Source organism: Chrysemys picta, chromosome 21 (assembly GCF_011386835.1).
Source record: "Chrysemys picta bellii isolate R12L10 chromosome 21, ASM1138683v2, whole genome shotgun sequence".
NCBI classification, from domain to species: domain Eukaryota; kingdom Metazoa; phylum Chordata; order Testudines; family Emydidae; genus Chrysemys; species Chrysemys picta.
In genome coordinates, this window is record NC_088811.1 from 15,489,446 (window position 1) to 15,505,347 (window position 15,902).

The 15,902-nt window shown below is 46.0% G+C and overlaps 1 protein-coding gene across 5 annotated transcripts in view; it reads left to right on the forward strand.

The window, feature by feature from the left end:
- UBR4 (ubiquitin protein ligase E3 component n-recognin 4) overlaps positions 1–15,902 on the forward strand; it is a 117,548-nt gene that overhangs the window by 82,713 nt on the left and 18,933 nt on the right. For all 5 annotated transcript variants that reach the window (XM_008167310.4, XM_008167312.4, XM_008167311.4 and 2 more), the window contains 15 exons: positions 784–874; positions 1,286–1,370; positions 1,845–1,972; positions 2,809–2,938; positions 4,107–4,264; positions 5,134–5,243; positions 7,520–7,661; positions 9,101–9,182; positions 9,768–9,941; positions 10,526–10,647; positions 11,082–11,279; positions 11,405–11,485; positions 13,904–13,991; positions 14,726–14,853; positions 15,348–15,455. In XM_008167310.4, coding sequence (XP_008165532.2) covers positions 784–874; positions 1,286–1,370; positions 1,845–1,972; positions 2,809–2,938; positions 4,107–4,264; positions 5,134–5,243; positions 7,520–7,661; positions 9,101–9,182; positions 9,768–9,941; positions 10,526–10,647; positions 11,082–11,279; positions 11,405–11,485; positions 13,904–13,991; positions 14,726–14,853; positions 15,348–15,455 — 1,825 coding nt within the window. The remainder of the gene's footprint in view (positions 1–783; positions 875–1,285; positions 1,371–1,844; positions 1,973–2,808; positions 2,939–4,106; positions 4,265–5,133; positions 5,244–7,519; positions 7,662–9,100; positions 9,183–9,767; positions 9,942–10,525; positions 10,648–11,081; positions 11,280–11,404; positions 11,486–13,903; positions 13,992–14,725; positions 14,854–15,347; positions 15,456–15,902) is intronic.

Below are 15,902 nucleotides of genomic sequence, written 5' to 3' on the forward strand. Positions count from 1 at the left end.
TCTGCTTAGGGCGCTTCATACTTGTTGGTTCCAGTTTTAGTGAGGTAGATGCACTAACAGAAAATCATTTGAAGTAGCCATATAACTAATGACATTGACACCTGCTGTAGTTAACCCAGTTTCACCCAAAGACCAGTTGAGCTCTCCCACTGCAATGTTAACTGTGGCTCAATCACTTTGAACGCGGATTGGCATTGTAAAGGATTTAGGGCTTGCCCATCCAGCTTTTCCGTAAGCACTCCACTTCAAACAAACATTTCTGTGTTTAACAGCTGAGCTCTGGGAAGCTCTGGACTTGTGGTGGTGTATGTGAGTGTTCACACATACTCCTACTTGTAATAAGATTGTTCCTAGTGGTTTTAGTGGAATGGGAGTTGGACATCCTGCCATTTACACGGACTTTCTGTAGGTCAACGTTTTCAAAAGTAGCCACAGTTTTTGAGTGCCTCAGTTTGAGACAGCCTAAACGTGGTTTTTAGAAGGCGCTCAGCGTTTCAGCAGGAGTTTCGGATGCTCAGCACTTCAGAAAATCGGGAACAGGGTCTCCCAAGTTTTTGCATCCTAAATAAATTACTTTGAAAGTTGGACATTAGTATGTCTGTGCCTCAGTTTCCTCCTCTGTAGAAGTTGATTTATCAAGTTGTGGTCTTAGTCAGAAAAGTGCTGGTTGGACAGGCTTGCTATAAATTTTAGATGAACCAGACTGAAATGAGAGACGCTTTGTGTATCTGAGAAATGTCGGCAAGCAGTGTTTAATAGCATTTACTTTGCTTCTGAAATCAGAGACAATCCAGAGGCCACACAACAAATGAATGACCTAATCATCGGGAAGGTTTCTGCAGCTCTGAAAGGACACTGGGCAAACCCTGATCTGGTGAGGAACTCCAGTATTTTACTATTTCTCTTCTTTCTCCCCTGCCCCTCTCCAGTGGCCTTTTGATTCTAATAACTGATTTCTGTAAAGTGGTGTTTCCAATCAATCCGTAGTCAAGAGGGCATTTCTGTCTTGGTAGGCACTGTGGCACAGGCTGGAGTCAAGCATCACACGACGTGATGGTGGGCTAGCTTCCCTGCTCAACACTGCCAATACATCTCAGTCCTCACTTTTAGCACTCCATCCTGGGCCTCTCTCAAACAGGTTACCAGTCACCTCAGATAGAGGCTTTGAGTTGAGATCACCAGAATTAATGTACCTTGAACCCCAGCTTCCAGATATTGAAGAAGCAGCAAGGACTGTACTCTGTCCCCAAGCCTTCGTAAAGCTTTGTACGTTTTTCCGTTGCAGGCTAGCAGCCTCCAGTATGAAATGTTACTGCTAACAGATTCCATCTCTAAGGAAGATAGCTGCTGGGAGCTGCGTCTGCGCTGTGGTACGTTCAAACAACTAGTAAGGGAGTTTAATTTAAAAAGCATGAGTTAGGTGTCTGTGGAAATGGGAAATTCCTGATACAGTGTAGTAATCCTAGCACAGATGAGCTGGTAACTGGGGTCAGTGGTGGGGGAGTCAGCTGTAGGCTTTATGGGGGCAGTATATACAACAGGAGTGCTGGGAGGAGAACATGGAGAGGGTAGAACTAGAGGCAATGGGAAGTGGGATCTTTTCCCTATCACGGGCACATTTCTCTCCATTAGAATGTGATAGATCAACCCAGGATATGAGATCTTGCCTTCTGTTGAAGACTCTTGATTTGTGTGTATGGCAATAGTACCTCTTCTAGACTAGACGCAATAAATCGATCCCTGCTGGATTGATCGCTGCCCACCAATCTGGCAGTTAGTGTAGACATACCCTTAGCCTTACTGCATACTCATTAACGGCATTAATCCCTGTGTCCTCCTTTCAGCTCTCAGCCTCTTCTTGATGGCAGTGAACATTAAAACTCCTGTGGTTGTTGAGAACATCACCCTAATGTGTCTGCGAATTCTACAAAAACTGATCAAACCGCCTGCTCCAACCAGCAAGAAAAACAAGGTACCTCCCTTGACACTTTGGACTGAGCAAAGAGACTGAAATCTGAGACACAGTAGTGTGTCAGGAAAAAAATACCATATGTATGTGTTTCCAGTTCCTGGTCACTGCTGCTCTAGAAGCACAAGGCCACATGCATTGGAATCCAGTGGCGGGTGGATATATCTAAGGGTCTGTCCACTTTCTCCTGCACAGCTTTAAGATGCATAGAAAGAGGGCCATCAAGGCAATGACTGTTACTTTATACAGGTTCTTACAGGACCTTACCTAGCTTTTTTGAAGCAAGTACATCTATTGATGATTCTCAACCGAACATTTGTACATATAGAGCTCTAACAAGTTTTGACAAAAAATTGATCAAGTTCTCTGTGTGACCCATACACAACTGGTGCATGTGTCACGACGCTGGTGTCTGACTTGGATTGTCCGATGTCAGACGTGGGATATGGAACTCCATAGTAGTATCAACCTTTTATATTAGAATAAAGCATCCCCATTTAAATGATAGGTCATCAGTGTCACGGACAAAAAGCAGGGGATGTACACGGATAGCTCAGTATCATTTGCACTGAAGTAAAGTGGTCTAAACTTACATAATTGAAACTAGTGTTCTGATTACATAGAACAAACCTTGCTGGTATAGTTGCCTCTCCTTCTGTGGAGAGCTCTGTTTACCTGTCCATTGTGCAGGCATGTCTGATTGTTCTGCCATAGGAATCGTTTGTCTCGGGAACAAAATTTGCTTTTTGAGGCTGTCGCAGACTTTCTGTTAGTCTTAAAGGTGCCACAGGACCCTCTGTTGCTTTTTACAGACTTGAGGCTTTCCCTTTGCTTCCTAGGACATCCCAGTCGATGCTCTCACCACTGTTAAACCTTACAGCAATGAGATCCATGCCCAGGCTCAGCTCTGGCTCAAGAGGGACCCCAAAGCATCATATGAGGCCTGGAAAAAGTGCCTCCCTGCTAGAGGTAGAGTCCTGTCCTTTTACTTATCTTTTCTAAAGGGAGTGAAATTGTGCAAAGTACATTTGTATGTGTCCAGGTTTGAGCGCTGACCTAGTTAGCGGGTCCTAAAGCTGCTGCCTGTCTCCTTCCCTCTTGTTCACAACTGATATAATCTCTGCACTTCTTCTTCAGCTGCAGAATGGGCAGACTCAGCGCTGCCATCTCTGAGGAGCTGCTAGGCCTGTGGCTCGACCCCTGTGGCCGAGGGAGTTCTTGGAATAAAATCAGACATTGGAGGCCATATGGTCTAATGGTGGGAATACAGGGTTGGGCCCCCAGGACTGAGTGCTACTTCAGGCTCTGCCACTGACTAACTTTGTGGCCTTGGACTAGGCACTTAATCTATATCTGCCTCAGTAGGCCGTCTATAGAATTGGTTGCTACCACCTCCCTTATAGGGCTGTTGTGATGAATAATTGTCTGTACATCATTAATTCTGAAAACTCCATCCCTTCGTAATATAAATTATAAAATCTCAAGGCTCATGGGCTGAGCAGTTCCCAGTTTACCAATGTGATTATCACTGTACAGTATGATTATAATATGCAGGACTCACCTAGTGTATGGATCTTCTTTACTCTCACTTGGAGGATTCATGCCTCTTTATTGATTTGGGTATAAAGTGCTATGCACACCTATGTACTATAGAAATAATACATTAATGCAACTTGGGTACTTAAAGGGCCAACTCTGTGCCTTGGTGTCAGCACATTGCAGTAGCATGAGAGGAATTGGAGTTCCGGACTCCTTCAGACCTGACACAGCAGTGCTGCAGAGGCAGTGGGCATATTCTCTGGGAACATCAGGAGGGAAGTACTACAGCAATCCTCACAGCCAACTCGAGAGCAGTACCCAAGGAAGTCATGTGTTGCATTTCTTGGCCAGAAGGAAGGTTGGCCCAGTGGAGGTTTGAAAATGGCAGCGGAAGGGAGCACAGGAGGATTCCCGGTGCTCCTAGAGGGGTTTGGAGAGTTCCAGCAGGAAAAAAAAAAAGAGCTACATGGAATCCTCTATTTCCTTAAAGCAGGGGGTTGTATTCACAGGGAAAGGGAACTCTTAGAGCTCCTCTGCACAAGGTGTGTTCATAGGGAATGGGAGCTGACCGTTCCCTTAAGCTGTGTTGATATTGTAGGCACAGAAGCCAATGGGAAAGCTCCCAGCAGAACTGAGCTTCGCCAGCTCTACTTGTCAGAAAAGTATGTTTGGAAATGGAAACAGTTCATGAGCCGACATGGGAAGAGAACCTGCCCTCTGGATCTCAAACTGGGACATAACAACTGGTTGCGACAGGTAAACATCCTGGAGGCATCCAGTGCACCACCCAAGAATTGTAGCATTCTCAATCATTGATGGTTTTTATTTCCCAGCTCTACAACTGGTTGTTGGTAGTGTCTCTTCAAGCAAACCATGAGGTGTCAAAGGAGCTGTGGTTTGGAGACGCTGTGCCCACTGCAACTTTTATGCGCATGGGGTCCTTGTCGGATAGCTGAAAGAAAAGGGGTGTTGCCCCTTTAAAGGAGTCCTTATAGCAGGTTGGGATTAAGGGGAAAGCTTTCAAGAATGAGCAGGAAGGGCAGGAACCAGTTGGAGCTGGGACAGGACAAGGTCTCTACATTGCCCTTCCTGCTGACTGAAAGAGTGGGATGGTCTTTATACCCCTACTGACTGACTGGCACACACAACCTCCCCTAGGGCTGGGTCCATGGAAATGCCATTTAAAAACATAACTCCCAGCTTTCTGCCTTCTTTTAAAACTCTCTGGACCTTTTGAGTGACCTTGTGATCACCACTGACTTTGTCCTGTCCAATCACATCTAAAGGCTTGTCTGCAAAAACGCTTAGTTCCCAGCAAGCTGGGGTGCAAATCTACTCTGTACCAGCCTGCTACACACGAAGTGTCCATGTGGCTGCTGCTGCCACGCACCAGAAGTTCTCTAGTGCGCTTTGAGCTACCCTGCTTTGAAACCGTGTAGATTTTTACACCACAGCTTGCTGCGAAGTAAGTGTCCATGTCGACAATCTCTAGGTCTCTGGCATGGCAATACAGAGCACTACTGCCAGGCCACCAGTTGCCCCCATGTTGGTCTCATTTTAGTGACTGTCACTGGTTTACCTATCCACATCCAGTGACATCATGTGTTTTAATTTCCCCCCCTTAGGTACTGTTTACTCCTGCAACCCAAGCTGCCAGGCAGGCTGCATGCACTATTGTGGAAGCTCTGGCTACCATCCCCAGCCGGAAGCAGCAGGTCCTCGATCTCCTAACCAGGTATCTCATAAGGTGCTTAGCTTTGTAGCGCCAGAGTGAATCACATCATTTGATTTCTCTGATCCCCACTAAAACTTGCACATCACTCCTTTAAGAATTCACACTACAATTGCTAGAGTACGGCTCCCCTGGGCATTTACTGCTTTACAGGAGCAGCACTTAACACTGATAGAACTGGTATTGGGGAGAAAAAGCACAAATGGGGAAAGGCAACCTCCTTACAGCTCTTCTCCTACCTTGTTTCCCTACCATCTATCACAGTTACAAGGTGAACCATGCCTGAGATCCCTTTCAGTTCCTCTCAAGTGCTGCACCCCTTAGGTGACAGGCCTAGCTTCCTGATCCTCGCTGTGGGTGGAACCACATAATCCAGCCACTCTCAGTCTGGGTCCTCTGGGCCATTCCCCATCCAGGTTAATGTGACCAGCTCAGCTGCGTTGGACACCTGTAAGCCCTTTCATTCCTAGGGTCTGTGACTGGGACATTGATAAAAATGACTTAGAAACAGTCTTCAAAACAAAGCATTATTTGTTCTTTTCCCCCAGAGGTACAATGTGCACAGGGCAATGGGTAAAATTGATAAGCCTTGCGCCGTAATTGATCCTTGCCAGGTTTTGTAAGTTCCAGTCAGCTAATCCCGATCTCTGGGACAAACAGACCATCCTGCTCACAGCATGCTCTCTCTATCTGTGTGTTCCTTTGCCAGCCTGTCAGCTTCCACTGACACTCTCTGGGCAGCCTCTCTGTCCACTCAAGCACCAACCTTTTCTGGTCCTCTAATGGTTTGGTGTTCCCTTTGATCTCTCTCTTCCCAGCCTTGGCAAAACAGCTCTGTCCCCAGGGCTGGAGTTAAGGAGTTATAATTATAATTTTTCTTTTTTTCTTTTTTTTTATAATTAATGGAGATATCCCATCTCCTAGAACTGGAAGGGAATTTGAAAGGTCATCGAATCCAGCCCCCTGCCTTCACTAGCAGGACCAAGTACTGATTTTGCCCCAGATCCCCAAGTGGCCCCCTCAGGGATTGAACTCTCAATCCTGGGTTTAGCAGGCCAATGCTCAAACCACTGAGCTATCCCTCCCCACGAATTGCTTCTTCACAGCTATAAAACTGGCTATTGTTTGGAGTATTTATTGGCCATTGTTTTACCATTCTTATTTGGTTCCTGTAACAGCCCCTTTTGAGCTAACTCCCTGGCAAGTAATCCATCATAAACACTCAAAGGCATGCACCATATTTATAAAAAAAAATTATAGCTATTTCCCAGGTTCATAGACTCATAGACTTTAAGGTCAGAAGGGACCATTATGATCATCTAGTCTGACCTCCCGCATGATGCAGGCCACAAAAGCTGACCCACCCACTTTCCCTTAACTCAGCTGTTGAAGTCCCCAGATCGTGATTTAAAGACTTCAAGTCGCAGAGAATCCTCCAGCTAGCGACCCTTGCCCCATGCTGCGGAGGAAGGCGAAAAACCTCCAGGGCCTCTGCCAATCTACCCTGGAGGAAAATTCCTTCCCGACCCCAAATATGGCGATCAGTAGAACCCCAAGCATGCAGGCAAGATTCTCCAGCCAGACCCTCATTGACCATTGATACTATTTACCAACGATGGCACGTTATTGACTAATTGACTAAAATCACGTTATCTCATCAAACCATTCCCTCCATGAACTTATCTAGCTTAATATTAAAGCCAGAGAGGTCTTTCGCCCCCACTGTTTCCCTCGGAAGGCTGTTCCAAAATTTCACCCCTCTGATGGTTAGAAACCTTCGTCTAATTTCAAGCCTAAATTTCCCCACGGCCAGTTTATATCCATTCGTTCTTGTGTCCACATTAGTACTGAGCTGAAATAATTCCTCTCCCTCCCTTGTATTTATCCCTCTGATATATTTAAAGAGAGCAATCATATCCCCCCTCAGCCTTTGTAAACAAACAGAGTTCCTCGAGTCTCCTTTCATACGACAGGTTTTCCATTCCTCGGATCATCCTAGTGGCCCTTCTCTGCACCCGTTCCAGTTTGAGTTCATCCTTTTTAAACATGGGAGACCAGAACTGCACACAGTACTCCAAATGAGGTTTCACCAGTGCCTTGTATAACGGAAGCAGCACCTCCTTATCCCTACTAGATATACCTCGCCTAATGCATCCCAAGACCGCATTAGCTTTTTTTCACGGCCACGTCACATTGCCGACTCATATTGCTGCACCATCCTTAAGTTCTGAGTGCTTCTTGTCACTAGGAAGCAGTTAACTTCTGTTTCCCTGCGTTAGCTACTTGGATGAGCTGAGCATTGCTGGAGAGTGTGCTGCCGAGTACCTGGCTTTGTATCAGAAACTCATCAAGCCCGCCCACTGGAAGGTGTACCTGGCAGCAAGAGGCGTTCTGCCCTACGTCGGCAACCTCATCACTAAGGTACAGATCTGTAAGAAGGAAGCAAAGTAATAGTACGAGGAAGCTGGTGCCAACCTTGCCGTAGGCGCCAACTCCGTGGGTGCTCCGGGGCTGGAATACCCACAGGGAAAAATTAGTGGGTGCTCTGCACCCACTAGCAGCCAAGCTCCCCTCATCCCCCACCCCACCACCTCCTCCTCTCCCCCCAAACGCATTGCATTCCCGCTCCTCCGCCTACCTCCCCGCGCTTCCCCCCCAGCTGCCACCAAACAGCTGTTTGGCAGCGTGCTGGGAGGGAGGGGGAGGAGCGGGAATGTGTCATGCTCAGGGGAGGAGGCGGGGCTGGGATGGCTATTTGGGGAAGGAGTTGGAATAGGGCAGGGAGGGGCGGAGTTGGGGCAGGGACTTTGGGGAAGGGGTTGGAATGGGGGTGGGGTGGGAGGAGGCGGGACAGGGGCGGGGCTGCATGGAAGGGGTGGAGTGGGGGCAGGGGCAGAGGGCGGGGTCGAGCACCCAGGAGAAAGCGGGGAAGTCGGCACCTGTGAACCTTGCAGCTCCCCTCAAGCCCTACAATGTCAGTCTCCTCGCCTGGTTTCTGCGCTCTAAGAGCTGCACCCGTTTGCTTTTGTGCATGATTCCGAATTTCTCTTTCCTCCCCGTGGGATCAGTTGTATAAAGTTGGTATTTCTGAGCTGACGCCCATCACTATGGGCAGCAATGGCTTATAGTAATTCTTAACCCCAGCTGCCTTGATGTGAGCTGGCCACTTCCCTTTATTTAAGTATTCCACAGGCAGCTGTGCCAAGGAGCAAAACTGTCTGGTCCGTTGACTCGGCAGCAGCTCTGTGCCCAAACACCATGTCCTGGCTGACGGACTGCGCGGGCTCAGAGAGCAAATAGTGACCGCAGAGCAGAAGCATTAGGTCTGCTCCAGTTCCTCCAGCATGAACTATGGGCTGTTTGGAGGGAATGTTTTTACGTTACAGTTTGCAAGTCGTTGGGTTTCAGAAGCCCTTGATACTCAAGTTTATTGCAGTGAAATCCAATCCTAGCCCACAGCAAACCCTACCGGAACCTGAAGAGGCTGAATAAAATGTTACAGGCACAGTTATGTACAATGCCCCTGCTGTGCAACGGAGCATACCATGTGCATCCTGACATCACATCATTCGTATTGAGCAATGGCGATGCGATGATTGACCAACAGAGAGATGTGTAATAGAAATGAGATGAGTAAGTGGATGAGAATAGGAATACAGCTTGGGCACCAGTGGACAGATTGTCTTCTTACTTTGTTCTGCAGTTCTGGCTTTTACATAGCCAGCCCCAGTCCTCTGCTGTGTCCATTAGAAACATGGTGTTTTTGCTTTGAGTCTGCCGAGCATGCATCAGCCAGTCATTCCTGGCACCTGTAGTTTGCTTTGCTGCCTTGTCATGTAGATGGTGTTTGTCCTTTTTAGGAAATAGCTCGTTTACTTGCCCTGGAGGAAGCCACGCTCAGCACTGACCTGCAGCAGGGATATGCCTTGAAGAGCCTCACAGGTACCTAGTTGCACCCCCATATAATGGTCACATATTAAGATTTGCAGCATGGTTCACTGCATTTCAAAAGCATGTAGCGGTTTCAAACTGTTCCCTAATGTAGGTGTAAGTATTAGTATAGTAAAGTCATTCACCTGCATATCATCAGAGTTGGCTTAAACATAAGAGGCCAGGGGAGTAGCCAAGAGAAAAGAGCCACTGTGGAACTGCCAGTCCCTCCTCAGAGACACTCCCTAGGCTGGAGAAAAGAGCCCCCAATCCCACAAGTGGAGTTCAGTGAGGATGTTATAAGCCCCACACTTGGGAGATTGATTGCTCCCATTCCTCTCCTCTTCTTTGATCATATTTGGTCTAGCGTACAAGCCATCCCCATCCCAAAAATGGGCCCGTCTTTTCACCCTAAATCTTTTAGCTTATATAGGAGTAGGTTGGGTAAGTAACAGACTGGATATCAGGAGTCACTGCAGGACATTTCATTTTCTTGTTCCCTTCGCAGGATAGTTCTAGATTTGCTGGCCATGTGTAATACATAGCTAACAAAGCAAATAGAGTCTCATGGTTCCTGAATCTCTCCTGTTTTCATAGGGCTTCTCTCTTCCTTTGTGGAAGTGGAGTCCATCAAACGACACTTCAAGAGCCGTCTGGTGGGCACAGTCCTGAATGGCTATCTCTGCCTGAGGAAGCTGGTAGTGCAGAGAACGAAGCTAATTGATGAGACCCAGGACATGCTGCTGGAGATGCTGGAGGATATGACGACAGGTAGAGACAACTGGGTTCCAGGAATCCTGACTATAGGTCACCTGAGAAGACAAGACCTGTAGTGCAGCCCCACAAAGGAACAACTTCAAGGACCCCACAACAGGGATTTTCATGACTTTGGCCACCACATCATGTTGGTTTTAAAGCACATCGTACAACATTTCAAAACTATGGCATGATATATACTAGCCATGGGATTACAAACACTAATGTAGGTCAATGGTTCTCTCGCCTCCCTCCCTTCATCATGTAATAAACCTAGCAAGTAGAACCCCTTGCCATTCCTGGCCAAAGGGAAACTTTAAAGAAAATGCCTGGAAGAGACCTTTATTAGTTCCCAGGAATTTCATGCTTTGTTATGAAAGGATCATTTTCTTGTGGCGCTAGTGTGCAAAGAGTGTGCTAGTGTTCCTGGTTACCATGAACCCATAGCGATTTCCCCGGCTATGTTAAACAGATACTTTTCAGAAGAGAGGTAGCCTTGAAATGTGCTACGTACTTAAAGAGGAGGTGATGTATGTCTTGGGCTAAAAGGAGCCCACTAAAAAGTTAGATTAATATGAAACACTCCCTTCTCTTTGCAGGCACAGAATCTGAAACAAAGGCATTTATGGCAGTGTGTATTGAAACTGCTAAACGCTACAGCCTTGATGACTATAGGACTCCTGTCTTCATCTTTGAGAGACTTTGCAGTATTATCTATCCAGTAAGTGAGCAGACACCTGCAGTCATTTGCAGGTCTTGTATATGTCCTCAGAATGAAACAAGCTTGTCAAAGTAGTTGTTTACACTTCAGCAGAACAGATCCCAACGCTGTGCTGACTCCACTGATTTTTGGTTTGACGTTAACCAGTGTAGAATTGTACTAATGTGCTGTCCCCATTCTGGGACCTCATACCAGTGCTGGGTTCCTGTGCCATTGCTGAGCAGGTGAGAAGCCTGAGGCTTGGCCTTAGTGTGCAGTGAGGAATTTGCTTACAGAAGATGATCTGGTATTATCAGGTCTCCTCTGAGGTCTGTAGGTACAGCAGGGGGAGCTAGTGATTCTACTGTCTTAGAGAAAATCCTGGTAATGGTTATGAGGATGAGAGACATGTTTAGGGAAATTTCACCCACTCTCCCTTTGCTTTTGCTCTTAAGGAAGAAAATGAAGTGACTGAGTTCTTTGTAACACTGGAGAAAGATCCCCAGCAGGAAGATTTCTTGCAGGGAAGGATGCCAGGGAACCCCTACAGCAGTAATGAGCCTGGCATTGGGCCGCTCATGAGGGACATCAAGAACAAAATCTGTCAGGACTGCGACCTGGTGGCTCTATTAGAGGATGACAGTGGAATGGAGGTGAGAATGCACAACTGCTGACCACGTGCTGAGAAACATGGGGGCAGGTTTCTGGTCAGGCTGGTGATCAGCATCAGTGATGTGGTGTGAGCTTGTGCTCAGATTTTTTATTTCCCCCCTTTCAGCTTCTGGTGAACAATAAGATCATCAGCTTGGATCTTCCTGTGGCTGAGGTCTACAAGAAGGTCTGGTGCCCCACCAATGAGGTATGTGCTTGTGGCCCCCTGCTCTGTGTTTTAAAACCATACCAGATGGGGTCGGCTTTTGCCGCTGGTGCCTCGTTGCTCAAGATCTCTCCATGCACTCATTTGGGAACTGGAAAGCGCCTCTGTTACTCATCCCTGCAATGCTGGTGGCTTAGAAGCACATAACACTGACTCAGCTAAGAATAGTGACTGTGTTGTGCTTATGCATTTGCAGAAATCTGAGCTGGCTTCTCAGACAAGGACTCTTCTGACCCTTCCGTTAAAAAACAGCTGCATTTTTATGTCCCTGCCTTTCACTTCACACTCCATCTGCATGTGGCAGCTTGATATGTGGATCGCCTGGGACACCAGATTGCTCTATTATTCTGCATTTCAATGTCTGTGGAGAAAGAGTATCTGATATCAATAGTATTTTATACTGCTCGTGCCTTTCATTTAAGGATCTCCAAGAACTTAAGACATTAATCCTTACAATGTGTCTTTGAGGTGATGGTAGGTATTGCCCCATTTTAGTTCTGCAGAAAAAAGACAATGAGTTTAAGGGACTTACCCAAGCTGTCACAGCAGGAAGGAGTTTGTTCTATTTCCACTCTGCAGTCAGCCTACTGTGACACCTTGGGCACCTGTCGAGAGGTGTCTGCCTTGTTTGTGAGGGTTTAGTTTAGTGGATAGCACTAAAAAGGAAGCTGTCAGTGTACATCTTGCATGCAGAAAATGTGTGCCTTACCGCTCCTGCTAATAGCACTGGAGATGATTAAGGCTGACGGAGGGTTTTTTTAAATCTTATTTTCTATTTCTTGTTTATGCCCAGTTTACTCTTTGCATCTTGCTCACCTCGGACAAGAAAACTTGACTGGCCGTTTTCACTTTCTGATCTCAGTGTTTCATTTCACAGATTCAAATAAATCCTGTTTTCTTTGAAATAATGCCAGTGCCTAGCTCATATGCAGTCTAGTGCTGTTCATTTGGGGCAGCACCTCTGATCAGGCTTGTGAGTAAAAACCTTTGTGGTGCAAAATCAAGCCTGAAGCTAGTTGATAGTCACCTTTTTCCATTAAGCAGCAGCACCGGTTGGGGAAGTGAGTTCTGGTCTTCATGGTGCATGTGAGCTGCCCAAAAAAGCAAGGCTGAATATTCCATGTGCTCCCCTCAGACCCCTTTTATGTAGTCAGCATTCGGAAGTGCTGTTTGTGTGCGATGTTCTTCTGTAGCCAGTGTATTGCTTTCCCAGGATGCACTGCTGGATGTGAAAGTCTGAGTTTGTTCAGCATTACTGTCACTAACAGCTTTCATCTGTCTTCCTTTGTGTGCATCGCTCCAAAGCACTTCTGGAGCTCCATCTTGCGTTCCCTAGGAAATAGACAGGCTCACAAGAAGCTAACCTCAGGCCTGTTTTGTTTCCCTTGTCTCTCTCACTAGCTTTTTTTGTTCATCTGCCATTTTACCAGGGCCCCTGTGGTGTTAATTGCTGGTCTCTAGCATGGCCTTTGAGCAGATCTTCCCCCAGGGCTTTCCCTGTGCTTATGTATTTGCTATGACATTAAGCACTGCTTATTCCACATTAGGCTTAGTGCGCTCTCTGACAGGTTTTTTCTCTCAAGGTCTCCTGTTCCCAAAGCTACGTTTTTTTTCCTTTTTTGTATTCAGACCTATAGTGTTAAAATGATAAGTTCGGTGATACACGCTCAGCCAGTGTTTCTGGCTGGAAATGCATCCTGCTACCTGACTCGCTTCCCGCAGGAAGGGGACAGCTAGTCCTTTATGGTGTTTGCACACTTCCCAATACCCTTTTTTACTTAAAGCTCATCAAAATGCCATTTACTCTTTTCTCCTTCATTTCCCATTGCTGGGAGACTTGTCTGTTTAAAAACACCAGTCCAATTAGCCTCTCTTTCTCCCTGATTTATTGGGCAACATCCCATCCAATTTATTTACCAGTCTTTTCCAGGGTTGTGCCATGGAATCAGCTGAGAAGATTGATTATAGAGCAGGTACCCTCTCTGAGGACATACATGTCTCATCCCCCCCCCCCCCTTCTTGGCTATGTCTTTCACTGATGTGATACCACAGTGCAGCCTATTACTAAAGGAATCTGTCATGAAGGCAGGTGATGTAAGAGGGGGAACTGTTAATTAGACACACAATTTGGTAATGGGCCTTGTTAGGAAACAGACTAGACTAAATGATGGTTTAGTGGGGTTTGATGAGGATGGGGTTTTGGAGAGACTCTAGAAAGATAAAAAGTGGAGAAATGAGCCATTGCAAAAAATTTCCCTGCATTACCTTCTGCTTTGGGGTGAAAGGAAACTGAGGCTTAAATGTCTGTCATCCCCTCTAAAGGAAACATCATTGGACTACTGGGCATTTTCAGAGACACCAGCATAGCAAACATGACACTTGTCTAATTCTTCTCCCCAGGGGGAGCCAATGAGGATCATTTACCGCATGCGAGGGTTGCTAGGAGATGCGACTGAAGAATTCATTGAGTCTCTGGACTCCACTACAGGTAAGGCATTTATTCCTTAGAAACTGGAATAGATTTGGAGTGTGGGGCTCACTACGGAAGTATGGCACCATTAACTTTACAGCACTGAGCTTATATTTGACTGACAAACAATTCTTTTGCTATATTTACCTCCTGTGCCAGGAATAGATTAAATAATCAACACTATCTTATAATATCAGTGTGGATAATTATATAGCCCCCCTCATTGTAGTACCTGAGCACGACATAAACATGAATGAATTTATCCTCACAATCCCCCTCTGAGTTCAGAAAGTATCATTTCCATTTTATAGAGATGCAGAGAGATTAAGCAATTTGCCCAAGATCTCTCAGGAAATTTGTGGCACTGTTTGGAATCAAACTCAGTCCAGTGCTTTAATGACAAGACCATCTTTTCTCTGACTTCAGACGTCTCTGAGATTAGAGCAACTGTTTATATTGACCTTCAGTTCTGAAGTTAGTTGGTACACCGGAGCTTGCGGCCAGCAGCACTTTAGAGCTTTAGACTTCATGTTAGACATGGAAGGAACTTGTGTGTCAAAATCCTTCTTTAATATTTTTGCTCATGGTTATTTTTCTCCGATTTGGCCCAGCTGCTTAACTTTGACCGTAGCTGGCATTGGCAATTGTAGCTTAATCTCCATTTTTACTTCAATGCCTCTCTCCTTATGGGAAGTTGTATAGTCCTGTTGCTGTCGCTGCCTCCCTTCTGTCATAGTCTTTCTTTCCTGTAGATGAAGAGGAGGATGAGGAAGAGGTTTATAAAATGGCCGGTGTGATGGCGCAGTGTGGAGGTCTGGAGTGTATGCTGAACCGACTGACTGGAATCAAGGATTTCAAACAAGGCCGACATCTCTTGACAGTGAGTCTGAGCATGGCGAAGAGACTGTGTGTGGTAGAGTAAATCCACAAGCAGTCAAGAAAGCTCCCTCTTTTAGAATAGCTGCCTACCAACTGCAGTCCTGTACAGCAGCTCACATATTGCAGCAGAGTTTAAATTCACTAATCCATGTCTAGTAAAATTATAGCAGTTTCCTTCTTTCTCCTTGTCCCCTTTTAATCCCCTCTGTTAACACTTCTTCGGAATAAGCCTTTGAAGTCTGTGGGAGTTGAGGGCACTGAGCAGTTTGCAGGATCAGACCCCAGGTTGTTAGCATGACTGTTTTATATATTAGAGAATCTTACTGGAAAATCACAATCTTCTTCTTGGGGTTAATGTTTTTGGAGAGGTCACATCTTGTGCTTTCCAAGGGATTTTGGAAAGTTAACTAGATTGTTCGGAGCTTTTAAGTTCGCTTACATCCTGCCAGCCCTTTCATGGATATCTTGTAGGTTACAGTCTCTGTTTCTTTGAAGGTGCTGCTAAAACTGTTCAGCTACTGTGTGAAAGTGAAAGTGAACCGTCAGCAACTGGTCAAACCTGAGATGAACACTTTGAATGTCATGCTGGGAACTCTGAATTTGGTAAGGAGGAATTCTAGCCTACAGTGGATTTTGGTACCCTTGGCTCACCTTTTGCTGGATGGTAAATCATGCCCAAAGCCATCAGTGTAGTTTGATGGTGGCATCAAGAACACAAATTCGGAGTTAGTATGGAGACCATACCTTTAGGTGATTAGCCGAGTTATCTGGAGAGTAGCGTTCCAGGTAACACAACCTTTTTATCCACACCTTAGCTGACATCACATTCGTGTCCTTCCTCAGTAATGAATAGGATCCTCTTGCACAAATTTAACAGGACTTCTGAAAAATTTTCATCTGCTCAGTTATATTTAAGATACCCAAAATTTCAGTCATACTTGCCTCATAGCAACCAAAAGAGAGCTTAAATATCCTCTCTGTGCTGGTCTAAGCTAAGGACTATCAGCCCTATTTTCCCTCTGTCATCTATTAGTGATAGCAGTTGGTGCT